Source organism: Leptodactylus fuscus, chromosome 5 (genome assembly GCF_031893055.1).
Source record: "Leptodactylus fuscus isolate aLepFus1 chromosome 5, aLepFus1.hap2, whole genome shotgun sequence".
NCBI lineage: Eukaryota > Metazoa > Chordata > Amphibia > Anura > Leptodactylidae > Leptodactylus > Leptodactylus fuscus.
Genome location: NC_134269.1, coordinates 128,160,283 through 128,186,217, shown reverse-complemented (window position 1 = coordinate 128,186,217; position 25,935 = coordinate 128,160,283). Strand labels below are relative to the sequence as shown.

At 42.6% G+C, this 25,935-nt stretch overlaps 1 protein-coding gene across 4 annotated transcripts in view; it reads right to left on the bottom strand.

The window, feature by feature from the left end:
* CADPS2 (calcium dependent secretion activator 2) overlaps window positions 1-25,935 on the bottom strand; it is a 283,863-nt gene that overhangs the window by 204,473 nt on the left and 53,455 nt on the right. For all 4 annotated transcript variants that reach the window (XM_075274223.1, XM_075274224.1, XM_075274225.1 and 1 more), the window contains exons 7-8: window positions 14,950-15,061; window positions 5,895-6,034 (exon numbers count right to left, since the gene is read on the bottom strand). In XM_075274223.1, the coding sequence (XP_075130324.1) occupies window positions 5,895-6,034; window positions 14,950-15,061 (252 nt within the window). The remainder of the gene's footprint in view (window positions 1-5,894; window positions 6,035-14,949; window positions 15,062-25,935) is intronic.

The window sequence follows — 25,935 nt, the reverse complement described above, 5'->3', positions numbered from 1 at the left end:
AGAATCCAGAGGAGGTGGATGGGCCCTGCATGGTGTTAAACTAAGCCTGCACAAGTATGGTGGAACTAGCACCTGGCCTTGTTGAGTTTCTAGACTCTGGCTGCTGCCGCTCAAAACAATGATCCATTGGGCTGTAAAAGCCATGCATTGTCCTGGTCTATAAATGTTACACCACGTGTTGATGGTAGCATGCATCTTTCCCCAGACCTGTGCGATAGGACAAGTGACTCACTCACTGCTCTCACTTATCTACAGCTCTGCCATTCAGCTAATTGCAGTTTGCCCATACAGAAAACTCAGTCTGTTATCTCTCTATGTAAACACACAGATAAGACTGAGTGTAGAAGCATGTGCATATTATTTGATCTGCATTTATATTAGATTTCTAGTAATTCTAGTAATTATAGTAAGTATTGTGATGCCTCAGTGTCCTATTCAGCAAGCTGGGTGGGGGAGAGATACAGGAAGTGTGAAGAAGAGCCAGCAGTCAAAGCAGCTGAAACAGGAGGATGGGAAAGCCCTTTAAAGTTTTAAAGGGGTATTCCCATCTCAAGAATCCTATCTGTACTGGAAGCTTATGTAAATTGAAGATTTTTCCTAAATATATTGCTGTTTTGTTTTCCTGCTATGTGAAATTGTTTCTCCCATTGTTTACACATTTCCATAACACTGGACCTGTGTTGTCACACACTGCTGTGTTCTCTACAGCCAGTGAACAATCAGTTCAGCGAATTGCAGTTTGCTGATAAAGCCTGTCTGTTATTTCTCTATGTAAAACACACAGATAACACTGAGTCCTTCTCTAGAAGCATGTGCATATTATCTGATCTGCATTTATATTAAGATTTCAAGTAATCAAAATAAGTATTGTGATACTTCATAGTGTCCTGTTCAGCAAGCTGGGGAGGGGGATACAGGAAGTGAGAAGAGACAGCAGGCAAAGCTGCTGAAACAGAGAGATGGGAAACCCCTTTAATAGAAAAAAATTAAACTGTTGCCCAAAAAACAAAGCAGTCAGTAAGAAGTATGTACTATCATGGTGTCTATCATAATGATATGTGTATGACAGTGGTGTATGATAAACACCATGATAGTACTTAAGGGTTAAAGACTGTGTATACAAACAAAACGGCTGTATTGCACAAATAGACAAAATTAGATTATTGGCAATGACAGGGATAATAGTCGTGTGTGTGCGTGTGTGTGTGTGTGTGTGTGTGTGTGTGTGTGTGTGTAATTCTATATTAGAGCAGGAATGCAGTAGTCACTCGAGCTCAAAACAGAAGCAGCAATGCCCTCATTCCTTTTGATCCCCCTCTCCAATCTGTGTAATTGCTTGAATTCCTATTGCTTTTCAGACACATTCTGTGTATGATGCACTGGGATGAAACACAGACCCTACACTATCTCCACCATTACTGCAATTAGCTTCTGGTCACACTTTATATGACATCAGCACTGTAAGGTGTCCACACATCACTGTCTACTGGCTGAGATGCTATCACTTGATGTCAGGTGGTGCTTAGAGCGTCATACACATGTGTCTGTTCTGTATTTCCTGCGCAAAACAAGTGGCAGCGGCCATTTTAGTTTATCTAGGACAAATTGCCATTTGTTCAGTTTCATTAAAGCCCAGACAATTTGGAATATTCTGGACTAATCCAGTTTGTGATTAAGTGGTTTGCCCATCTCTACTCATTAACTTTAAACTGGGCCAGTCAGGTTTCTGTCATAGTGTCCGTTATTTTACGGGAAGAAAAAAAAAAGTGAAACTTTTTTTTTCTGGAATCTACATGGTGGGAAATAAGTATGGATACATCCAGATAAAATGGAAGTGGTTGCTGATACCACCTTACTGTTTGTGACATATTAGTACATGGGAGGGAGAAACATTTGAGACCGGGTGACGCCTATGGCCGCCATCTTGGATTCAACTTTACGTTTTTCAATGGGAAGGGGGTCATTTGACACATTGAACACATGGGGAAATGCACAAGAAAAACAATGGTGTGCTCATTTTTAACGTAGCTTTATTCATTATCGAGTTATTGTCACGTTTGTGACATGGGGCAATGACAGTAACCCACTAAAGGCTATGCTCAAACTGCTGCCCATTGTGTTGAATTGTCAACGCGATTCTCTTATCTCACTGTTGACAAACAGAGAGCAATACCGTAGAAGAAATGCTACCAAAGTCCTCCTGTATCCATTGTTTCAGATGCCCCACATCCTGGATCATCACAGAGTACACCATAGCCTTCAAATGGCCCCCAGAGAAGGAAGTCCAAGGGAGTGAGATCCGGTGACCTTGGGTGTATCCATACTTATGGCCCACCCTGTATTATGAAGGCTTCTAACCTAGTTTCCAATGCAGATGTGAATAAACCCTGATGAGTTAATATGTTGCATAATCTGTATGCGTGTCCATTATTTTATTTTAAAAAATAGTGCAGCATGATGAAATCAGTGATGAAGGCTCCTAAAGTCATGTTTTCACAATGTGTGGTTTCAGCTCAAGCCTGTGTACAGGAGCGTAACTTAAGGCTCACAAGTCCTGCTGCAAAAGCACAACTTAGGCCCCCCTGCGCAACTTCTCACAACTGACGATCACGTTCCTTTCATTTCCCTTCTGTATCTGATCAGAGAATGAAGATTTGTTCACAACATGTAAACATAAGTTTCCCATCCCGTCGGTAAACCCAACATGGTAATCATGTCCCTTTTTGTTTTACAGACTCCCACACAGAATCTCTCCTTCACAATATATTGCTGACCAACTGATGTTTTTCGATACTAAAAGGTTGATTTTCTCCAGTCTGCGAGTGAAAGGATGTACATTATAAATCTTCTCACTCCGGCACACCAGAGGGCAACAGTCATCAAATAGACCCACTTAGTGCCAGCCTTCCAAAAGAGATCACAGAATTTCAGAGTGATCTGTGGGAGCCCTGACTTCTGGGCCTTAGATGGTTATACCAGAGTCTTTGTACAGCACGTTATCCAATTTAAAGAGGACCTTTCATCAGATTGGGCACAGGCAGTTCTATATACTGCTGGAAAGCTGACAGTGCGCTGAATTCAGCGCACTGTCGGCTTTCCCGATCTGTGCCCGGTGTAAAGCGCTACCGGTCCCGGTAAAGTAGCGCTTTACAGTCAGAAGGGCGTTTCTGACACTTAGCCAGGGACGCCCTTCTGCCCAGCAGCGCCTATCGCGCTGTATTGTGTGAGCGGGGAGGAACGCCCCCTCCCCTCCTGGTAACACTTTTCTATGGACGAGCTGTGTAAGCAGAGGGAGGGGGCGTTCCTCCCCGCTCCACAGCACAGCGCGATAGGTGCTGCTGGGCAGAAGGGCGTCCCTGGCTAAGTGTCAGAAACGCCCTTCTGACACTAAAGCCCTACGGTACCGGAACCGATAGCGCTTTACACCGGGCACAGATCGGGAAAGCCGACAGTACGCTGAATTCAGCGCACTGTCAGCTTTCCGGCAGTATATAGAACTGCCTGTGCCCGATCTGATGAAAGGTCCTCTTTAAAGAGGACCTTTCACTATTTTGCCCATAGGCAGTTCTATATACTGCCGGAAAGCTGACAGTGCGCTGAATTCAGCACACTGTCGGCTTTCCCGATCTGTGCTCGGTGTGAAGAGCTTACGGTCCGGTACCGTAGCTCTTCTATGGTCAGAAGGGTTGTTTCTGACACTTAGCCAGAGACGTCCTTCTTCACAGCACAGCCAATCGCGCTCTGCTGTGAGAGCCGGGAGGAACGTCCCCTCCCTCCCTGATAATGCTCGTCTATGGATGAGCTGTGTGAGCAGAGGGAGGGGGCATTCCTCCCCGCTCCACAGTACAGCGCGATTGGCTGTGCTGTGAAGAAGGATGTCTCTGGCTAACTGTCAGAAACGCCCTTCTGACCATAGAAGAGCTACGGTACCGGGACCGTAAGCTCTTCACACCGGGCACAGATCGGGAAAGCCGTCAGTGTGCTGAACTCAGCGCACTGTCAGCTTTCCAGCAGTATATAGAACTGCCTATGGGCAAAATGGTGAAAGGTCCTCTTTAAGAGACTACTTTCTGTCACCAGTGTCAAATATGTTCCTTGACATTTACATGGGCTCCTAATGAAGCCGATTTTGTAGCTTATTAACAGGTAACATAAACCCATTAAGCCTTTCACATGCCTAGAATGCTTGCATGTCTAGTTCTTCGCCAGCTGGATTAATTTAAAACTGTGTGTGTGAACATATCAAATCTGTATGGTATCACAAAAATACAATCAGGAAATAAGAGGGAAAATAAATTACATAAAAATAATTGTTTAACCAGATACTGACTGCCCATTGACTATATACATTCAGGCGATCGGACACTTGTATCTTCTTGCAGAGTTAAGCAGCTGCATGAAATCGCGCGGCTGCAGAAGCAGGGAGCCAGCCGCTACAATAGCCGGACACCCCAAAAAGAAAATCAGGGACAGTCTCTGCCTTGCCAATCTCTCTATAGCTAGAGCTGAAGAAGTGCTGTGTAAACAGCTATGGGAGACCCCATGATTTAACTTTCCTTTCGGTCTGGAGGTCATGTGATCTGTTGGGGCCAGGAGCTGTATGTGTTGCTGAGTCCTAGAGAAGTTTAGCTCTTCAGTTCATTTTAGGAGGCTGTAACTGGGGCTAATGTATTAACTCCAGTTAGAAACGGAATCAGCAAAAAAAAAAAAAAAAAAAAAGTTAAAGTGCCCCGCAAAAGTCTGGGGGGGGGGAGCACAATTTATGAAAATAGACAAAAAAAATCATAATGTATATTATATACTATATAACACTGTCAACTACATAAAAGTTACTGTAACTATTTTTTTTTCAATTTTAGTAGTAATATATGCCATACAAGAAAAATTTGCAAACAATGTTAAAAACAGACACGTTCCCCTCCATTTTTGATGCTATCAAAACATGCAAAAATAAAAATAAGAAAACCAAAGCCCTACGTATCACTTAAAAAATAATTATTTGAAAAACCCAAACGAAAAAAAAAATGCTATATCCCTCAAAACCACACTCAAAAAAACCCTGAAATTGTGTTCGGTTGTGAATCAGCAAAAATGGACCAGATATTGAAGCGGCTAACAAATCTCAAGAAATCCAACACACACATCTAACAATAAGGAAAAGATGGTAGATTCATTGTAAAGTGCAGTGCAAGCTCTGTAATACTACAAGCAGCCACTAGGTTATACTGCAGGACAATTTATAAGGAAAGCAAGCAATGCTAAGCAATAAGGAATGTGCAGCTAATGGTGAAATAGAAGTCTATACTGTCAGCTGAAATCCCATCAGCATGTGGAAAAAACAGGTATTAATGTCATAAAAAAACAGCTAAAATACATTTAAAAGAATAGATTGGAATATAGGTGCCAAAGAATTGTTCATAATGTGGATTTTACATTCAATTCATTCAGTGCATTCAATAAAATGCAAAAGGAAATTGTCACAATTATATACAACTCGCTGTTTAATGTTCATGTTGGATACTTATAAAGGCTACACTTCCAAAGGAGTCCGTTTCCAATAGACCTGTTTTTAAGAATTTCCTATAGTATGTGATTACAGTTATCACGAAGACCTATGAGTTTCCACCTGTCAAGATTTGGGACAATAAACTACACACAGGTCCTTATGTACTTTGGGTTTAGTGTCCAAATAGTCTGGTTGTAAGGACCTGTGGGTGGTTTGGTGTCTCAAATGCCCCAGGCAAGGTCCCTTTAATATTCTGAAGCATAACTACAGGTGTATAGCATAACAAAGAGACACTGTCCATGCCACAGGCCTCTAAACATTGAAATCTCCCTGTTTTTATAAGCAAGATCATAAAAAAAAAAAAAAAACACAAAAAACTCAAGCTTACCCACTATGTTTCATATGTGGTGGTTTGTCCATCCTCACTGCCAGTTTGATCTTCAGATCAGTGTCTTGACTGTTTTTAGGAACACTCATTTTATGCAGTTCTGGCATCTTTGAACTATTGGAGGTTGGTGTAAGTATTACCTAAGTAAGAAAATCATATAGCCATAACCATTATTGAATTAAAAAATGTACTTGCAACTTTGATTAAAATATTACCAACGCTCAAAATAACCTACACATAACACAGGGCATAAAAGTTAGAAAGTCTTTACATAAGTAATGAATCAATCAACTGTATAACATTCTTCTAAATAACTGATATTAAAGGGGTATTCCCATCTTAAGGCTCCTAGCTATACTACTAGCTTATGTAAATTCAAGACTTTTCCTAAATACAATGCTTTATCAATGCAGCTGAGTGTGCCTGCTAGGTTACATTATTCCTCCCATTGTTTACACCTTTCCATGCACTGATAAGTCAGGACTGATGAAATAAGTCACTGCTATCTGGGAAGGGACGAGTTCTCTGCTGTTATGTACTGCTCTGTGGTCTGAATAATAAAGTCAGGTAATTGTAGTTTGCTGATACTAGATGGTTTTCGTTCTTCAGGTTTGCTTGGAGACCCAATAAACAGAAACCCTATCCACATAAAGAGCAGTTACCCACAGAAACCCGCAGACCTCATAGACTGAAACGGGGTCCACCGGTTTTCCGACAATTTTATACTGAAATCAACAAAGAAAAGTGTCCTGCTTGTGATAAGGTCAGAGGCCCTGTTTATGACCAAATGACCAGTAAACTTGGCTAACTGATAAGGCTGAGTGCCAGCTGTAAAGATAATGACACCAGACACTTAGTGTCATAGTTAAAAAAAAAAAAAAAAAAAAAAAAAAAAAGCTTTAAAAATATATAATAAAAAAATGAAATAAATAAAAGTTCTAAATCACCTCCTTTCTCTAGAATACATATAAAAGTCGAAAATCATATGTCAAACACATACACATTAGGTATCCTTGTGTCCGAAAATGCCCGGTCTACTAATAGTTTTCCTGTACGGTGAATGTCAAAATCAAAAGTGCTAAACCGCCGGGTGTTTTTTCACCATTTTGCTTCTGATTTAAATAAAAGGTGATCTAAGCAATAGACATTCCCCAAAATGGTATAACTAAAAAGTACATCTGGCCCTGCAAAAAAATGCTCTATGCATCCCCATACAGCTGCAGGGTCACCTGTCAATGTGGCCTTGCAGCTGTTACAAAACTACAACTCCCATGTATTAAATATTTTACCATTTTTTGCTTCAAAATTTTTTTCCCCATTTTCCTCCTCTAAAACCTAGGTGCGTCTTATAGTCCAGTGCATCTTATAGTCTGAAAAATACGGTATGAGTCCGTTATCCGTAGAAGCTCGTATACAAACCTGTGTAATGTAATATACATTTACCCTGCATACCCTCCTCAAAATCTGCCTACCAAAACGGCTCCCATTGACCTCAATGGGAGCCACTCACTTCTTTTTTTTTCCACTAGCTAGTAGCGGAAAAAATAAGTGAGATGCCCTATCCTGCCGCGGATTCGCGGCTGATTCAGCCGTGGCGTCCACAGCGTGAGACTCCCTCCCAATTAGGCCCATTCATTCGGGCATAATTTGGAGTGGAATGCCGCGACTGAATGCTGGTGCACTGCCTCAGCATTCAGTCATGGCTAGCCGCTTGGTATGTTCACACGCAGCATCCATTCTCCATCATGTGAACATACCATAACAAAGCAGAGTATGTGTGTACAGACAAAGTTTCCTTTGCAATGATTAGGTGGAGCATTGTTAAGGGAAACTTTACAGCTGGTTTTCTATTAAAAGGGGCTCTATCATTTGGAAATTGTGTTTTTACATAGTGATATACCTAAATAGCCTTTAAAAAAGGCTATTCAGGTGCTGCTAGTATATTTTGAAAAGATCCCCCTCCCCTACCCCCCGTTTTTTACATAACGGTAAAACCGATTTTTGTACTTATTTGAGCTACAAACGTATAAAGGATTCTATTTGGATCATGCTGGGTTACCTTTTACTGACTTGAAGAAACATCACTAATGGCTGCACAACTTTGAGGGTACCAGCAGTTTAATCTGAAAAAATTATGCTATTAATCTGCTATTAACAACCTGAAAATGGCAGCAGACAACATGCTTGCACAGTCACGCGTCAGATGCTCAGTAGCAGCTTTGTGTAGCCTTTCCCCAATACTGTCCAAATTGGAATAGTTTATGATATGTCTGCCAGTGTGTGAGAGCTGTACTGTAGTCACTGCATGTGGTCTCCAGACTTGGAGACAGTGGACTCAAATACTCCTATGCATAGGAAGAACAAAGAAATGTGAATAAATGTTACACAATCTTTTCCAACAAAACTATATATCAATCTGCTCTGCTATTCCTCTTCTATAACACGCGGCCTTTGAATTTCTTCATGGTGACAAGTTCCCTTTAAGACAGGTTACCCCTGCAAGGCATAACTCAATTCTAGTTGTCTCAAACCAGTTTTAGTACAAGGTATGTCATTCAACATTGCATTGTTATGGTGTCCTGCAGAATCATCCTGACGCTATTGCCTCTTTATTTCAGGACTATTATTCAAAACTATACAACCTCCCGTCTCCTCTGGGTGTTGATCCCGCACTCGCGATGCTGCTTTGCAGTCCTATTTGGACTCTTGCCCCCTTCCTAGACTCCCACCCTAAGCAATCACTGCCTTGAATGCCCCTATTACGGAGGATGAGATCAGCACTACCCTTAAGGGTTTCCAGAATGGCAAGGCCCCAGGCCCCGAATGTCTGACGTACCTGTACTATAAAACGTTTTGCCCCAACTTTCTTCCGCATAAGAGTCACCTCTTTACCTCCTTCCTTGGAGGTAACCCCATCCCTAGCTCCACACTACACTCCCACATAACCCGGATTCCCAAATCTGGCAAAGACCACCAGGAGTGCTCTAATTGTCACCCCATCTCCTTATTGAATGCTGATTTGAAGCTTTTTACCAAAATTTTAGCTAATAGGCTCAACGTCTGGCTTCCATCATTGATTCACAAGGACCAAGTGGGTTTCATCCCTTGTCGTCAAGGGGGAGACAACACTAGAAGGGCTGTGGATTGAATTGATGTGGCTAATCGTTCGGCTACCCCAGCGCTCCTTTTGAGCCTTGATTTGGAAAAGGCTTTTGACCGTCTTGATTGGTCTTTTGTGTCTGCGACTCTAGTGAGATTTGGGTTTTCGGAGGCCTTCCTCACGGCTGTTGGAGCTTTGTATTCCTCCCATTCGGCTGGGGTGAAGCTCCCCAACTCCACTTCCTCTCCTTTTCCCATCCGTAACGGGACGCGTCAGGGATGCCCTCTTTCCCCACTCATATTTGCTTTAGGTATTGAACCCTTGGCCTCTCAGATTCGCTCTAACCCTGATATTACTGGTGTGATGGTTAAAGATAGAGATTTTAAGATTAGCCTTTTTGCAGACGACATCCTCCTAACGCTCACACTAACCTCCATACATCCCTCCCTAACCTCCTTCAGGAATTAAAGGTTTATGGTGATCTCTCTGGTCAACCCCACTAAAATGGAAGCTCTCCCCCTCAATATCCCTAGTGCATCTCTCCAGCTTCTTCAATAAAATTTTGATTTTCAATGGCGCTCTTGCTCTCTTCGCTACTTGGGGATCCAGCTGTCCCCTTCTTACTCCAGTTTATACTCAGTCAATTTCCCCTGCTTGTTTAGCGATCTACGAGCTTTTCTCAATAAGTGGCACTCCCTGCCCATCTCCCTCAAAGGCCGCATCACAGCTGTGAAGATGACCCTTCTTCCTAAACTTCTGTATTTGTTTGAGACTCTTCCAGTGGCCTCCAGAGATCGATTTTCTAGTAAGCGTCATTGCATCCCCGGTCAGTGATGCTTTCGGGCAGGAGCGAGGGGAGGTTGGCAGTTCTTCACATTGTGCATTATTACTGGGCCTCCCACTTGCGTTGTATTCCTTTTTGGGCTACCTCCCAGGCTTATACGAAACGGGTCGAAATTGAAAAGCTTTGGCTTGCACCAGCCCATCCTAATGCCTTTTTGTGGTCCTGTTCTCCACCCCCTCCTCCTACTTCTCTCTTGGGTCCCATCCGCTCCACAAGAGCCATTTGGCAGACTTGCGCCAAACTTTTTCCCCTAGCATCTCCGTGTTCCTCTATGATCTTCTTTTTGTACAATCCACTCCTCCCTGGGGGTCTCACGGCAGCGATGGTTAAACCTTGGAGTAAACTCTGTCTTTTTCATATTGCTGATCTTGTGGACCCTTTAATCTTGGAGCTCAGGCCCTTTGTTACTTCACCTCTGAATTACGCTTGCCTACCTCTAAGTGGCTGTATTACCAGCAGATCATTCATTTTGTGTTCTCTCAGTTTGGCTCCTTGAGGGTCTCTCCACACACCACCTTTGAGAAGATGTGCAGGGCAGGTACCTTCACGAGTGGCTTGATTTCTGGTATTTACAGGCTGCTTTCATCCCCTGAAGGGCGATCCTTTGTTTCTCATAGGTTTATGGAAAAGTGGTCTGGGACCCTGAATAGGCAGATCTCACCCGGCCAGTGGCAGATTATTTGGTCCCGAGCAGCTAGCTCCTCTACTTGCATTTTGTATCATGAGACTCAGTACAAGCTGACCATGCACTGGTATCATACGCCAGCCCTGCTCCATTCCCTGAACCCTAGTATCTCCCTCCAGTGTTGGCGGTGTCAGACAAATTGGTTCATTGTATCATATTGTCTGGGAATGTGCGGGTATTCAGCCCTTTTGGTCTGCAGTTCAGTCTATGACTGATGCCCTCTTTATCCAGGGAGTGCCACTAGATCCCCTTGTTTACCTGCTGAATCTCCCCCCCTAGGCAGTTGGGCAAGCAGACCTCAAAGCTATTTCTGTACCTGTGCGCTCCCCTCCCCTAGACTCTGATCTCATAGCTAGGATGAAGGATGTTCGCAGTATGGAGTTCCTAACTGCATCCCTCAACCACACACTGGATACTTTCCAGACTGCATGGTCTTCCTGGGACTCTTATTGTATTCTCCATGGTCTCTGACTCCTACCTTCTTCATTACTATTGAGTGATTGTTCAATGCTTTTGATTTGTTTGTTTCCTTGTTTGTAATTTTTATTAATAATTTTGTAAATATACCAGTTTAAAAAAAAAAACAAAAAAAAAACAAAACATTGCATTGTTTGTACACATTACCTTACAGTACCACTTTGGCTAGCTTGGCACCCTGACAAAAGTCATAAGAAAAATGTTCACTGTACCAGGTACCATCTGTAACTCTTTAATAATGGGAAAACAACAAAAGAGTGTAGAGGCACATAGAGCTGAAGCAACTGCAGTGGAAATGTGCCTTAAAGGAGTTATCCATGACTATCATACAGAGCTCTACTCCCTCTTCCAGGAAGTAACATTAGGGTAGCTTTAAATTAAAAATGTATTTTATATTTTTGTGAGTTTTTGTATTCTTTTTCATTTATATTGCTGCTGCTATTATAGCTTAAATTGTACTGAAACTAACAAACGATTGCTTGGGAACAGTGGGGGTTAGAGAAACAGATTCTAAATCTGCCAGAATCAGTGAAATAGTGCCTATTTTAAGACGCAATGAACTAGAGATGATGAAAGTGAAGAAAGGGCTTAACAGGTTAAAAGAAACAGTAAACTGCTGCTCTTTACAGCTAAAGTATTTACAGAGATTACCGGTAGGTCTCTGTCTTTTTATTTAATGGTAAAATTATTTAGGGCAGGTCTGTAGGTAGATTATGAACTGTTCTAAGTGGAATAGTTCATGGTGATTTGTCACTAAAAACCTGTGTTAAAAGGGTTATTCCAGAAAACCTAACCTTTTCTTTGTAGAGAATTACAAGTGAAATAATTTTGCAAACATAAATGAAACATTTTACAGAGTTTTAAAGATTCTGTCTAATATCTTGTAGTCACAGTCTTGTTGTCTTGATCAGTTGCCAATGGATATGACCATAAGTGCAGGACCTTTCTAAGGCAGAAAATCAGCAATGATGTCCTTACTGTGGCCGTGGTATATTCTCATACATTTTGTGTCCCTGCCTGATAACCTTTCCAAAATAAGAAAATCATGGATGGGTTTTTGATAAGTCCCAAACCATAGAAATTTTCTGCATTTGTGGTTGTATCCATTGGCAACAGATCAAGACAACAGACTGTCACCACTAAAATTGTAGAGAAAATCTTTAAAACTCTGCAGAATTTTTAACTACTTATAATTGCTAACATGTTTCACTTTTAATTATCTATAAATATAGATATGGTTATGTACATGGGAATACCCCTTTAAGACTATTAATATTGGAGTGTGGATTCAATTTGGAATCCATGCTAAAGGCATGAAAAAAAAAAAAACACTACAGAAGGGAGTTATCTTTAGATTGAGAATGTTCTGCCGTCCTTTGTATCAGTCACCTGGCTAGGGGCAAAGTACAGACTTACTTTAATATATTCTAGCAGCCTAAAAGCAACACTTCAAAGATTTTCTAAATGCATTCAAAATAACAGAAACTACCCCAAATTGCTTTGGGATTTGCATTCAACTAGCCAGAAATGACAAGCCATCAACAAAAGGAAAATCTAATGTCATTTAAAAAACTAAAAAGTTATAAATACTTCTACTGCTTTTGTCTGGTACTATCTGCAAATTAAGATGTGCTGCTCGACATGTGGACATCATAAGCCTGCAGTGTCTGTGTAACATATGTCAGATGAGATAAATTCTAGTTCAGTATCAGTAAACTGCTAAAATGACAAAAGCTTGCAGATGAATCACTCAATCAGTTACTGATGTTCACCCGTAGGCTGTGTTCACACTGATGTTGCATTTCTACAGTTTTGATCCTTTGAAACTAAAGTTTCTATTAGACAATACCATAAATAATGGTCAGTTGCTGTCATCAATCACGGGATGACAGCAATGGACATTAACTGTAACATAATGGAAACAAGCAAAGGTCCCCTCCATATCCATTACCATTGGCTCTAATGTAAACAACATGACAGAAACTGTTTTCTATCAGGTTTGTTTACTTTTTGTAACAGAAGAAAAAAAAAATTCTGCACACACATCTGTTCCTTTTGGAACAGATATACTAGTTTGGCAATAATCCCACATCATGGTATTAGGCTATCTGAAAAAGCCATGCATGAAGTTTAAGAGGGCTTGTCCTAGAGGCAGCGAGCAGAGGCATTGTTTTCCTAATTACATCCTGGAAAACAGATTTGCATATTCCCCAGAATCCCCCAGCGGAACGAAAATGGCTTGCAAGTCTCCATACGCCTACAAAGGTGCACTCTCCTTAAGGAGTTTCCTTAGTCCCTGACATCCGTTTTATGACGTATGAGAGCAAGGGACATTAAATAATGGTAGTATGGTAGTTTTTTGTTCAAAAAACAAACAAAACAAAACAAAAACAAAACAGAAGCCAGAACAAAAGGAATATCTGATTTAACTTTAATACTGAGTGAATTATGACTGAAAGAAAGATGAAAAATATTATGTTTATATCAGTTAATGAAGGAAACTTTTCTCTGTGCTCTTCTTGTCCGCTGATGAATCACAGCAAAGGACACCTTGCCCTTGCTCAAATTTGGTTAAAGACTCCAATTTCTCATGAAACAAATTGAATTCAATATTGTCACATTCAAAACAACAGCCACACAGAATAGATATATCTTGACATATTATCACAAAATCAAGATATTTGTCTAACACCACAAATAGATTCACGTAGAGAAGCTAAAAATGCCTCAACTGGAGAGATACTCAGATACCTTTAGCTGAAAAATCTAATATAATTTTCATATTGATAGTCTATTCACAGGAAAAGTTATCAGTATGTCATCTGTGGAGATCAGATTCATAGACTCCATATAGATCATCTATTCTAGAAGCTTCTGGGTGACAGAAGTTGCTAGTAGACAAGCGATACATACAGCACCACTCCTATTCAAGTAATAGGAACTGTGTATCAGCCCTGTACACTGCATAGCAGTGTTTCTGATGAACTTCAGCACCACTCCTATTACTTGAATAGGAACAGTACTGCGTTCTCCACCTGTCCACTTTGAGATGATCTGTGCAAGGTCTGGGTGGCGGACACTAAAAGATCACAGGGTAGGTGAGCAGCAAGAAAATTCAAATTGGAGACAGAAAACCCCTTTTAGAACTGCATCTCTTCTGTACATCAACATAGACCTCAAAGCACTCTCAGTCTTTGAAAGGATCTGGGACTCCAACCCAAAACAGTAGGCATTATGTACTTTCTTTACCAACAACATCAAGTTGCCCACCCCAGTGGCTCCTTACATAGCATTGTCAATAATTTACAACCAAGGTGTTAGCCTTGACACAGCTAATTGTTGTCCCATATGGGACTTAAATGTTCTCACTATGGAAACAGAATATAAATTCCTTATGTGTTGGTACATAGTTGCTAGCAATGGAGTCCATAAAGTGCTGAACTACCCTGGCCACATGCTGCCAAGGCTGCCCCTGAAAAGTGTACATCATACACACATAGTGGTCCTGTCCTCAACTGACCAGATTCTGGAGCAGAGTGTTTTGGCCTCCTTCATAGCGTTTTTGGCTTTCTCATTTGCAAAGATCTTAAACTGCCCCTTATGCATATTAAGTGCCTCCCTTTGTAATGTGTACATACAAGTGCATCTCATATTAGCCATGATGCTGTACAGATAGGAATCAACTGCACAGATATAAGAAGGCTATGTAAATACATTTTAATTATACATACATTAAAAGATTGCATGATTTTCTAGTCTATAAACAAAAATAATAAAAACCGGAATACTCATTTTAAAGTAATAGGAGACATTGGATGTTGCCAAGGAATAAGTAGCTAATACTCCCAGAGACGAGACCCTGCCTAAACCCATTGTGACTAATGTATTTATATTATAGGACTGCTGGACACATGACAAATATACTTGATTACCAAAAACAGAAACTTACTTTGCCAAGTTCTTTATCTTCCAGGGCCAAAACACCAGTGCTTTCTGTAAAGAGCTTAACTTTAACAATCGGTCGAGGGTGTGTGGTTGTAAAATCCCCTTGAGTTCCCCACCTATAAAAGAAAAAAAAAAAAAAAAGTTTATTCAAGTCAGTGTCTTATTAACTGCATATATTTGTCCAATTCAAAATGTCTGTTTTTTTTTCTATTATTATGTAGAGGCATGTTTGGTGAATATTTTTGTAATATAGTTAAAATATCCTTTAATTACTTTTTGATAGAAAAGAGAATGTAAAGTTCCCACTAGCTATGCTCTAAGCATTGCCAAAGAGAGTCTGCCCCTTACATTCGTACTCAATGCCGATATGAAATTAGGATCTCTAGGGCCTACCAGTGGAATTAATTCCAGGGGCCCACCCTACTGCTACAAGCCATTATAACCAAAAAAAAAGGAGAGTCACTCCGCTATTCCATCAGAATTATCATTTACACCAGTATTCCGGACTAAATAATGCCAGCATTCTACGCCAGCAAGGAGCTGGTGTGGAGTTCTGTTAATATTCTGTTTAATGATGGAGGTGCGCACTTTATTATAAATTAGGCATAAACAAGACAGGTGGTAAACATTATTCTTAATAAATCAGCCCTTATAGTTTCTATATTACACAGAGGTGTCACAGTCTATATTTACTGCAGCATCTGAGGAGTTAAACCGTTGAGATTGTTGCCTCAGACATTACAGCAGGCACTATCACTGCATAACAATGGTACAGTGTTTGAGAAACAAAATCAAACTACAACTCTCAGCAAGTCCTGAGGATCTGAGACTGTTGGGGGTTGTAGGTTTCAGAGGGCCAGGGAAGTGTAAGACCCCATTCAAATAGTCAAACAGAGTTTCACTCAATAACCAACCCTTTACTGACCCCCCCTACACTATATAACGCCCTTTTGGTGGTCCCTACATGATATAACACTCCCTTTTCTGACCACCCACACTATATAACACCCCCCTTATTGATCTCCACACAGTATACTGCCCCTTTATTCATCCTCATGTACTACATGTCCGCTTTATTGACCATCCTACAGTAAGTGTCCCCCGTACACTGACTTTAGGACGCTAAATGCAGATAATGGTTGCAATTCACATAATTCCCACTCCTGCCCATGTCTTCTTCCACTGTTCAGGGACCCATGTGTGCGGCACAACACATTGTGATGCTGAACAGAGTCAGCGATAAACTGAGACCATTCAAAGTCAGGACAAACTGCAGCAAATGTTGCCCCCTGGAGGCTGAAAGGGAAGTGGGGGAGGCCCCCCTGAGGGCTTGAGAAGGGTTTGATAAGTGAATAACAGCAGTTACTTGTCAGAATAATCCAGTAATTAATGGCCTGTTACAAATATAAATATAAACATAATGCAGTATGTACAGATGTATAATTTGCCACACAGGGGATGGTAACATAATTAAACACAGTTTGGAATTTGAGCTTTATTGGCAGCAGTCCATGCCCCTTTGTCAAACACTACAGCTGTATATGCTGGCAATACAAAGTTAGAGAGTTGTTAGTAAGAATTTTTTAGGTAGTTTACAATTAAAAGGAAAATAGATTGGTTAATTAAAGAAGTTGTCCCATAACAAGGATCCTATCTATACTCCTAGTTTATGTGGATATAAGACTTTTCCTAAATACATTGCTTTATCAAAACTGCTTTGTTTGGCCGCTATCTTAATTTATTCACTTCATTGTTGACACTGGCCCTTGGGATTATCTCCCCTCAGGGGGGGAGTGAGGGATTGACAAGCAACGGAGCTCTTCATATAGGGGAGGCTGAAGTGAGAGCTCCGGGATTACTGTGCTGTCTATCTTCAGCTTTTCCACTTATAAGCCTGTTTAATTGAATTTGGCTGATAAGGGCTGAGATAAGGAGTCCGTTACCTCTGTATGTAATGCAAGCTGACTCAAATCCAGCTCTGCTATATCAGTTTCCACATCAGCGTCATACTGTGGATCATAGCAGATAGAGTAAGTGAAACCCCGTCCACCAATGTGCGAGAAATCCAGGAAGTGAAGAGAGTACAGAGCCTTCAGGCTGCAGAACAAGAGTTATGGGAATACCCCTTTAACTTCTTCTGCATGGAATTGCATCATCTACTAGACTATTTCATATTGTGAAAAACTGAAAGCTGAAATATACCAATCCAACATAAGCCAGTGAATATGTCCCAAAGATATGTTTGCCACATGTGTGGGAAGCTTTCCTGACATAATGCTATATTTCATGTGTAAATCTAATGTGAACACAAGTAAAATAGTCATAGGACAAATATTTGATTAGTACATAATTTCAATGATGTTAAACAGTAGGAACTGACAGTTTTCGATTACGCACTTTCCAATGTCAGATACTGATTGTGAGTGTCCATTTGTGAACACCATTTTAATATTTTCTATATAAATTATATATATTATATACTGTATACACACACACAAACACACACACACACACACACACACATTATAAGTCATTGAGATGGCTAGTAGTAGATCAGATCAGGATAGTCTGCAGGTCCTGTTTAAAATCTAGTATGTTGGATACCTGCATTCAACACTAGAATAAACATAGAAGAATATGGTATTCTGTCATCTGTTGCACTTAATAGAACAATAAGCTATTGGTCACTAGAGATATCCCGCATGTTACGTTTTCAATTTATGTCAGTGCAGGGAAAATGTAATGCTGCATCATAAAATCAAAGCGGTGACCAAAATAAAAAAATTATTACATCTACCGTATATTAATATATCATTTTAAAGCCCAACTTATAATACAATATAAGAGCAACTGGCCAAATGGATGAATTATTTTAGAACTTTCATAAACGCTATAGTCCTGTCCATAAGTGTTGGCACCCCTGAATTTTTTTCAGAAACTAAAGTATTTCTCCCAGAAAATTATTCCACTTACACATGTTTTACTATACATGTTTACTTGAGTGTACTGGAACACCACAAAAAAAAAAAAACATAACAAAAAAAGGCGAAAATATTATATAAATTCAACGCAAAACTCCAAAAATGGGACAGACAAAATTACTGGCTCCCATAACTTCATATTTGGTTGCACAACCCTTGGAAAAAATAACAAATCAATTGTTTCCTATAACCGTAAACAAGCTTCTTATACCTCTCAACTAGAATTTTTGACAACTCTTCTTTTGCAAACTGCTTCAGGTCTCTCATATTTGAAGGCGGTTTTCTCCCAACATTAATTTTAAGATCTTTCCACAGGTTTTCACTTTCGATAAATAGTAAATTGATGTGTTTTACCAAAGTGCTCTATTATGTACTCATCTGTCTACAAGGTGTTTTACCAGAAGAATTTTAGCTTATTCAAACTTTTTTCTTCCATCCACATCCAGGGAGATTAGCTATAGTGCCATAAGTTGTAAACTTCTCCATCATGTCGTGCACTGTGGACAAAGGAACATCGAGATCTCTGGAAATTGACTTGTAACCATTACACTGTTGATATTGATAATTTTGGATCTCAAATTCTCACCATGTTTAGCGTGGCACACTGGCTCAATTTTTGCATTGTGTGTTAATTTCTCTCCTTTTTATCTGGTTTCAGATGTGATTTTTATATTGCCCACACCTGTTACTTGCCACAGGTGAGTTTGAAGGAGAATCAAATGCTTGAAACAAAGTTACTTTCACACAATTTTGAAAAGGTACCAACACTTATGACCATGACTGTAAAACGATTAGATTATAAGCAATTACCCTTAAAATGTATATATTACTAGAAAAAGTACCTGGCGTTGCATGGGTAAAAAGCATCCCACTGAAGTCAGGAAGATCACTTGGCAGTTGTCTCCCTTTTCAAGAGTTATAACTGAAAACTTTAATATATACACTGGAGGGTTATTTATCTAAGGTAGATAAGTAAAATAAGGCAATTTCCCATAGCAAACAATTCAGCTGTCAATTCTACAAGGCCCCTTTGAAAATGAAAGTACAAACCTGATTGTGCATGACCTTCTACTGGAAGATAAAAAGGTAAAAAATAGCCGCTGTTGCCTGAGTATAAAGTGTAGGTTGAAAGAATCCCAACAAAATCAGAGCTCACCTAGCACTTGCTGCCACTTTTTCAGGCATTCTGACTGATAACTTAATATATGCACAAAAAGGATAAGATGCAGTGAAGAATGATTATATAAAGTAATGGAACGGTAAATTAGGCAGTTGCCTATAGTGTATGCCAGTGAAGCTAAGAATATACAATCCTCTGATAATGGCTGATAACAAGGAACAGTAAGTGAGTAGTCAACTTCACAAAGAACTCTACCCTGGGAGTCTTAGCTCTGTGGTTTAGGGGCTTCACCCACTAGCCTGTATCAGGTAAAACAACCTCAATCTCAGCATTGGTTGCCAAAGCATGTCCCAAGTGAGAAACACTAACTATGACTCTCCTAAGTGCAGCTTTAACCTGCCCAAAGGTTCTTACGGAGTATAGTATTTATCCAATACTGTGCTGTAAGGTCTATGTTAGAATATAGTGTGTAATATAAGGTACGTGGTCTGCTATGGACCCAGTAGATAGTGCTGAACTGTGACAGTTAGTATGGAGGCACCACTCGCCTTGTTCACATCAACCAGGTAGGTCAAAGTTCCATTTCAGAGAGGCATACTTAGTTGCTATTTGGACTAGTGTAATAATTTTTGATGCTGTAGTGAATGCCGTAAAAACAAAAATGTAGAAAATTATAGAACTGTAGGGTATTTTTTTTTCACATGGAACCCCCAAAAAAACATTAATAAAAGCAAATCAAATCCTAGTTCCCCAAAACTGTGCCAACTGAAAGAACATTTTGTCAAGCAACGAAAAAATCCCTCACATAACCAAGTTGACAGGGAAAAAAAAGTTAGGAATTTTGGAAGGCAGAGATGAAAAATATGAAAAAGGTCGCCAACAGTTAATATCCAAACTACTCTATGTTTCAGAGTATAATATCTATTCCAAACTCAGTAGTTGCTCTGTACTAATACACAGGACCCTTCACATTTCCGAAATTGGTTGTTAATAACTAGAGATGAGCGAACAGTGTTCTATCGAACTCATGTTCGATCGGATATTAGGCTGTTCGGCATGTTCGAATCGAATCGAACACCGCGTGGTAAAGTGCGCCATTACTCGATTCCCCTCCCACCTTCCCTGGCGCCTTTTTTGCTCCAATAACAGCGCAGGGTAGGTGGGACAGGAACTACGACACCGGTGACGTTGAAAAAAGTAGGCAAAACCCATTGGCTGCCGAAAACATGTGACCTCTAATTTAAAAGAACAGCGACGCCCAGCTTCGCGTCATTCTGAGCTTGCAATTCACCGGGGACGGAGGTTTCCGTCCAGTTAGCTAGGGGTTAGTTTCTGGGTAGGCAGGGACAGGCTAGGATAGGAAGGAGAAGACAACCACAACAGCTCTTGTAAGAGCTAAATTCCAGGGAGAAGCTTGTCAGTGAACGTGGCACTGACGGGCTCAATCGCCGCAACCCAGCTTTCCGCGGATCCTGAATGGAATACACTGACAGTGTATTCCCGTATACCCGATATATACCCCCGATACCCGTTCCAACGGTGTGCCCCCCCACCTTCACCCCAGAAATACCCTGCAAGTCCCCTAGCAATGGAATTGGGGCTATATACACCCACTATTTTTGCTACTGCTATATAGTGCCATTGTCTCACTGGGAATTCAAAGAATATATTGGGCTTACATATAACTTCAATTCCAGGGAGAAGCTTGTCAGTGTAACGTGGCACTGACTAGCTCAATCGCCGCAACCCAGCTTTCCCAGGATCCTGAATGGAACACACTGACAGGGTATTCCCGTATACCCCATATATACACCCCAAATCCCCGTTCCAACGGTGTGCCCCCCCACCTTCACCTCAGAAATACCCTGCAAGTCCCCTAGCAATAGAATTGGGGCTATATACACCCACTATTTTTGCTACTGGTATATAGTGCCATTGTCGGACTGGGAATTCAAAGAATATATTGGGGTTACGTGCACCCACAATTTTTGCTACTGGTATATAGTGCCATTGTCTGACTGGGAATTCAAAGAATATATTGGGGTTACGTGCACCCACAATTTTTGCTACTGGTATATAGTGCCATTGTCTGACTGGGAATTCAAAGAATATATTGGGGTTACGTGCACCCACAATTTTTGCTACTGGTATATAGTGCCATTGTCTGACTGGGAATTCAAAGAATATATTGGGGTTACGTGCACCCACAATTTTTGCTACTGGTATATAGTGCCATTGTCTGACTGGGAATTCAAAGAATATATTGGGGTTACAAATACCCTCATTTCTTGCTACTGGTATATAGTGCCATTGTCTGACTGGGAATTCAAAGAATATATTGGGGTTACAAATACCCTCATTTCTTGCTACTGCCATATAGTGCCAGTTTCTGACTGGTAATTCAAAGAATATATTGGGGTTACGTGCACCCACAATTTTTGCTACTGGTATATAGTGCCATTGTCTGACTGGGAATTCAAAGAATATATTGGGGTTACAAATACCCTCATTTCTTGCTACTGCCATATAGTGCCAGTTTCTGACTGGTAATTCAAAGAATATATTGGGGTTATAAATACCCTCATTTCTTGCTACTGGTATATAGTGCCATTGTCTGACTGGGAATTCAAAGAATATATTGGGGTTATAAATACCCTCATTTCTTGCTACTGGTATATAGTGCCATTGTCTGACTGGGAATTCAAAGAATATATTGGGGTTACAAATACCCTCATTTCTTGCTACTGCCATATAGTGCCAGTTTCTGACTGGTAATTCAAAGAATATATTGGGGTTACGTGCACCCACAATTTTTGCTACTGGTATATAGTGCCATTGTCTGACTGGGAATTCAAAGAATATATTGGGGTTACAAATACCCTCATTTCTTGCTACTGCCATATAGTGCCAGTTTCTGACTGGTAATTCAAAGAATATATTGGGGTTACGTGCACCCACAATTTTTGCTACTGGTATATAGTGCCATTGTCTGACTGGGAATTCAAAGAATATATTGGGGTTACAAATACCCTCATTTCTTGCTACTGGTATATAGTGCCATTGTCTGACTGGGAATTCAAAGAATATATTGGGGTTACGTGCACCCACAATTTTTGCTACTGGTATATAGTGCCAATTTCTAACTGGGAATTCAAAATGCGCAAGGCTCCCGGAAAGGGACATGGACGAGGCCGTGGGCGAGGTCGGGGGAATGGTTCTGGGGAGCAAGGTAGCAGTGAAGCCACAGGGCGTCCCGTGCCTACTCCTGTGGGGCAGCAAGCATTGTGCCACTCCACAGTGCCAGGGTTGCTTGCCACATTAACTAAACTGCAGGGTACAAACCTTAGTAGGCCCGAGAACCAGGAACAGGTCTTGCAATGGCTGTCAGAGAACGCTTACAGCACATTGTCCAGCAGCCAGTCAGACTCTGCCTCCTCTCCTCCTATTACCCAACAGTCTTGTCCTCCTTCCTCCCAAAATTCCCAAGCTTCACAGAACAATAACCCCAACTGTCCCTGCTCCCCAGAGCTGTTCTCCGCTCCTTTCATTGTCCCTCAACCTGCCTCTCCACGTCACGATTCCACGAACCTAACAGAGGAGCATCTGTGTCCAGATGCTCAAACACTAGAGTCTCCTCCATCTCCGTTCAATTTGGTGGTGGATGACCAGCAACCCACCCTCATCGACGATGATGTGACGCAGTTGCCGTCAGGGCATCCAGTTGACCGGCGCATTGTGCGGGAGGAGGAGATGAGACAGGAGTTGGAAGAGGAAGTGGTGGATGATGAGGACACTGACTCGACCTGGACAGGGGGGATGTCAAGCGGGGAAAGTAGTGTGGATGTTGAGGCAGGTGCAGCACCAAAAAGGGTAGCTAGAGGCAGAGGCAGAGGTCAGCAGCTTAGGCGAAGCCAGGCCACACCCAGAATCTCCCAAGATGTTCCAGTTCATACCCAGCCCCGAAAAACTCCCACCTCGAGGGCACGTTTCTCGAAGGTGTGGAGTTTTTTCAAGGAATGCGCCGAGGACAGATATAGTGTTGTCTGCACAATTTGCCTCTCGAAATTGATTAGAGGCTCTGAGAAGAGCAACCTGTCCACCACTTCAATGCGCCGTCATTTGAAATCCAAGCACTGGAATCAGTGGCAGGCAGCAACGGCAGGACAAAGGCCGCCTGCCGTTCACGCCTCTGCCACTGCCTCTGCCACTGCTGACTGTGCTGGCGATGCACTCCAGAGGACGAGCCAGAACACCACTTCATCTGCCTCCGCCACTTTGTTGACTTCTCCCTCATCCTCCCCTGTTCCTGTCTTATCTCCTTCTCCTGCACCATCAAAGGCACCATCAGGCGCTTCTTTACAACAACCCACCATCTCTCAGACATTGGAGCGGCGGCAGAAATACACTGCTAACCACCCACACGCGCAAGCCTTGAACGCCAACATCGCTAAACTGCTGGCCCAGGAGATGTTGGCGTTCCGGCTTGTTGAAACTCCCGCCTTCCTGGACCTGATGGCAACTGCGGCACCTCGCTATGCTGTCCCTAGCCGTCACTACTTCTCCCGGTGTGCCGTCCCCGCCTTGCACCAGCACGTGTCACTCAACATCAGGCGGGCCCTTAGTTCCGCGCTTTGCACAAAGGTCCACTTGACCACCGACGCGTGGACAAGTGCATGCGGACAGGGACGCTACATTTCACTGACGGCACACTGGGTGAATGTAGTTGAGGCTGGGACTGCTTCCCAAACTGGCCCGGTGTACCTCGTCTCCCCGCCTAACATTCCTGGCAGGGACACGAGAAGAACACCCCCCTCCTCCTCCTCCTCTACCGCCTCCTCCTCCGCCACCGCCTCCTCCTCCGCCACCGCCTCCTCCTCCGCTGTTAGATTGACCCCAGCTACGAGTTGGAAACGTTGCAGCACTGGCGTTGGTAGACGTCAGCAGGCTGTGCTGAAGCTGATCAGCTTGGGGGACAGACAGCACACTGCCTCCGAGGTGAGGGATGTCCTCCTCGATGAGACGGCAATATGGTTTGAGCCGCTGCACCTGGGCCCAGGCATGGTCGTTTGTGATAACGGCCGGAACCTGGTAGCAGCTCTGGAGCTTGCCGGACTCCAACATGTTCCATGCCTGGCCCACGTCTTCAACCTAGTGGTGCAACGTTTCCTAAAGAGCTACCCCAATGTTCCAGAGCTACTGGTGAAAGTGCGGCGCATGTGCGCCCACTTTCGCAAGTCGACAGTAGCCGCTGCTAGCTTAAAATCTCTCCAGCAACGCCTGCATGTGCCACAGATGTTGAATAGAGTGGTTGAGCAGCAGAGACCTTTGATGGAATACCAGCTACAAAACCCTAGGGTGCCACAAAGTCAGCTGCCTCAGTTTCTCATCCATGAGTGGCCATGGATGAGAGACCTTTGTGACATCCTACGGGTGTTTGAGGAGTCCACAAGGAGGGTGAGCTCTGAGAATGCGATGGTGAGCCTTACAATCCCGCTCTTGTGTGTTCTGAGAGAATCCCTGATTGACATCAGGGATAACTCAGATCACACAAAGGAGTCAGGGATAGCATCCGATCCATCACAGCTGGAGAGTAGGTCCACACATCTGTCCGCTTCATCGCGTTTAATGGAGGAGGAGGAGGAGGAAGAAGAAGAGTTGTCCGATGATGTGATGGTGATACAGGAGGCTTCCGGGCAACTTCGAATCGTCCCATTGTTGCAGCGCGGATGGGTAGACATGGAGGATGAGGAGGAAATGGAGATTGAACTTTCCGGTGGGGCCAGAGGAGTCATGCCAACTAACACTGTGGCAGACATGGCTGAGTTCATGTTGGGGTGCTTTACAACCGACAAGCGTATTGTCAAAATCATGGAGGACAACCAGTACTGGATCTTTGCTATCCTTGACCCCCGGTATAAAAACAACATCTCGTCTTTTATTCCGGTAGAGGGGAGGGCCAATCGCATCAATGCTTGCCACAGGCAATTGGTGCAGAATATGATGGAGATGTTTCCAGCATGTGACGTTGGCAGCAGGGAGGGCAGTTCCTCCAGTAGGCAACCAAGTTCTCACCGGTCCACACAAACGAGGGGCACACTGTCTATGGTCTGGGACACCTTGATGGCACCCCCTCGCCAAAGTGCCGCCACGGAGGGTCCTAGTGTCACCAGGCGTGAGAAGTATAGGCGCATGTTGCGGGAATACCTTTCTGACCACAGCCCTGTCCTCTCCGACCCCTCTGCGCCCTACACGTATTGGGTGTCGGAGTTGGACCTGTGGCTTGAACTTGCCCTATATGCCTTGGAGGTGCTGTCCTGTCCTGCCGCCAGCGTCCTATCTGAGAGGGTGTTCAGTGCAGCCGGTGGCATCATCACTGACAAGCGCACCCGTCTGTCAGCTGAGAGTGCCGAACGGCTCACTTTGATAAAAATGAACCACCACTGGATAAAGCCTTCATTTTTGGGCCCACCTGTGTAAAGCACCCCAACATGAAACTCCATGTCTGTACTCAACCTCTCCAATTCCTCCGCATCCTCATACTCATCCACCATAAGCGTTGCACAATTCTGCTAATACTAGGCTCCCTCCACCCTGATTTCCCCCAACTCTGCTGGTTAGAGGCTCCCTCCACCCTGATTTCCACCAACTCTGCTGGTTAGAGGCTCCCTCCACCATGAATTGGTCCAAACTGGGGTTTTTAGAGGCTCCCTCCACCATGAATTGGTCCAAACTGGGCTGTTTAGAGGCTCCCTCCACCATGAATTGGTCCAAACTGGGGTTTTTAGGGGCTCCCTCCACCATGAATTGGTCCAAACTGGGCTGTTTAGAGGCTCCCTCCACCATGAATTGGTCCAAACTGGGCTGTTTAGAGGCTCCCTCCATCATGAAT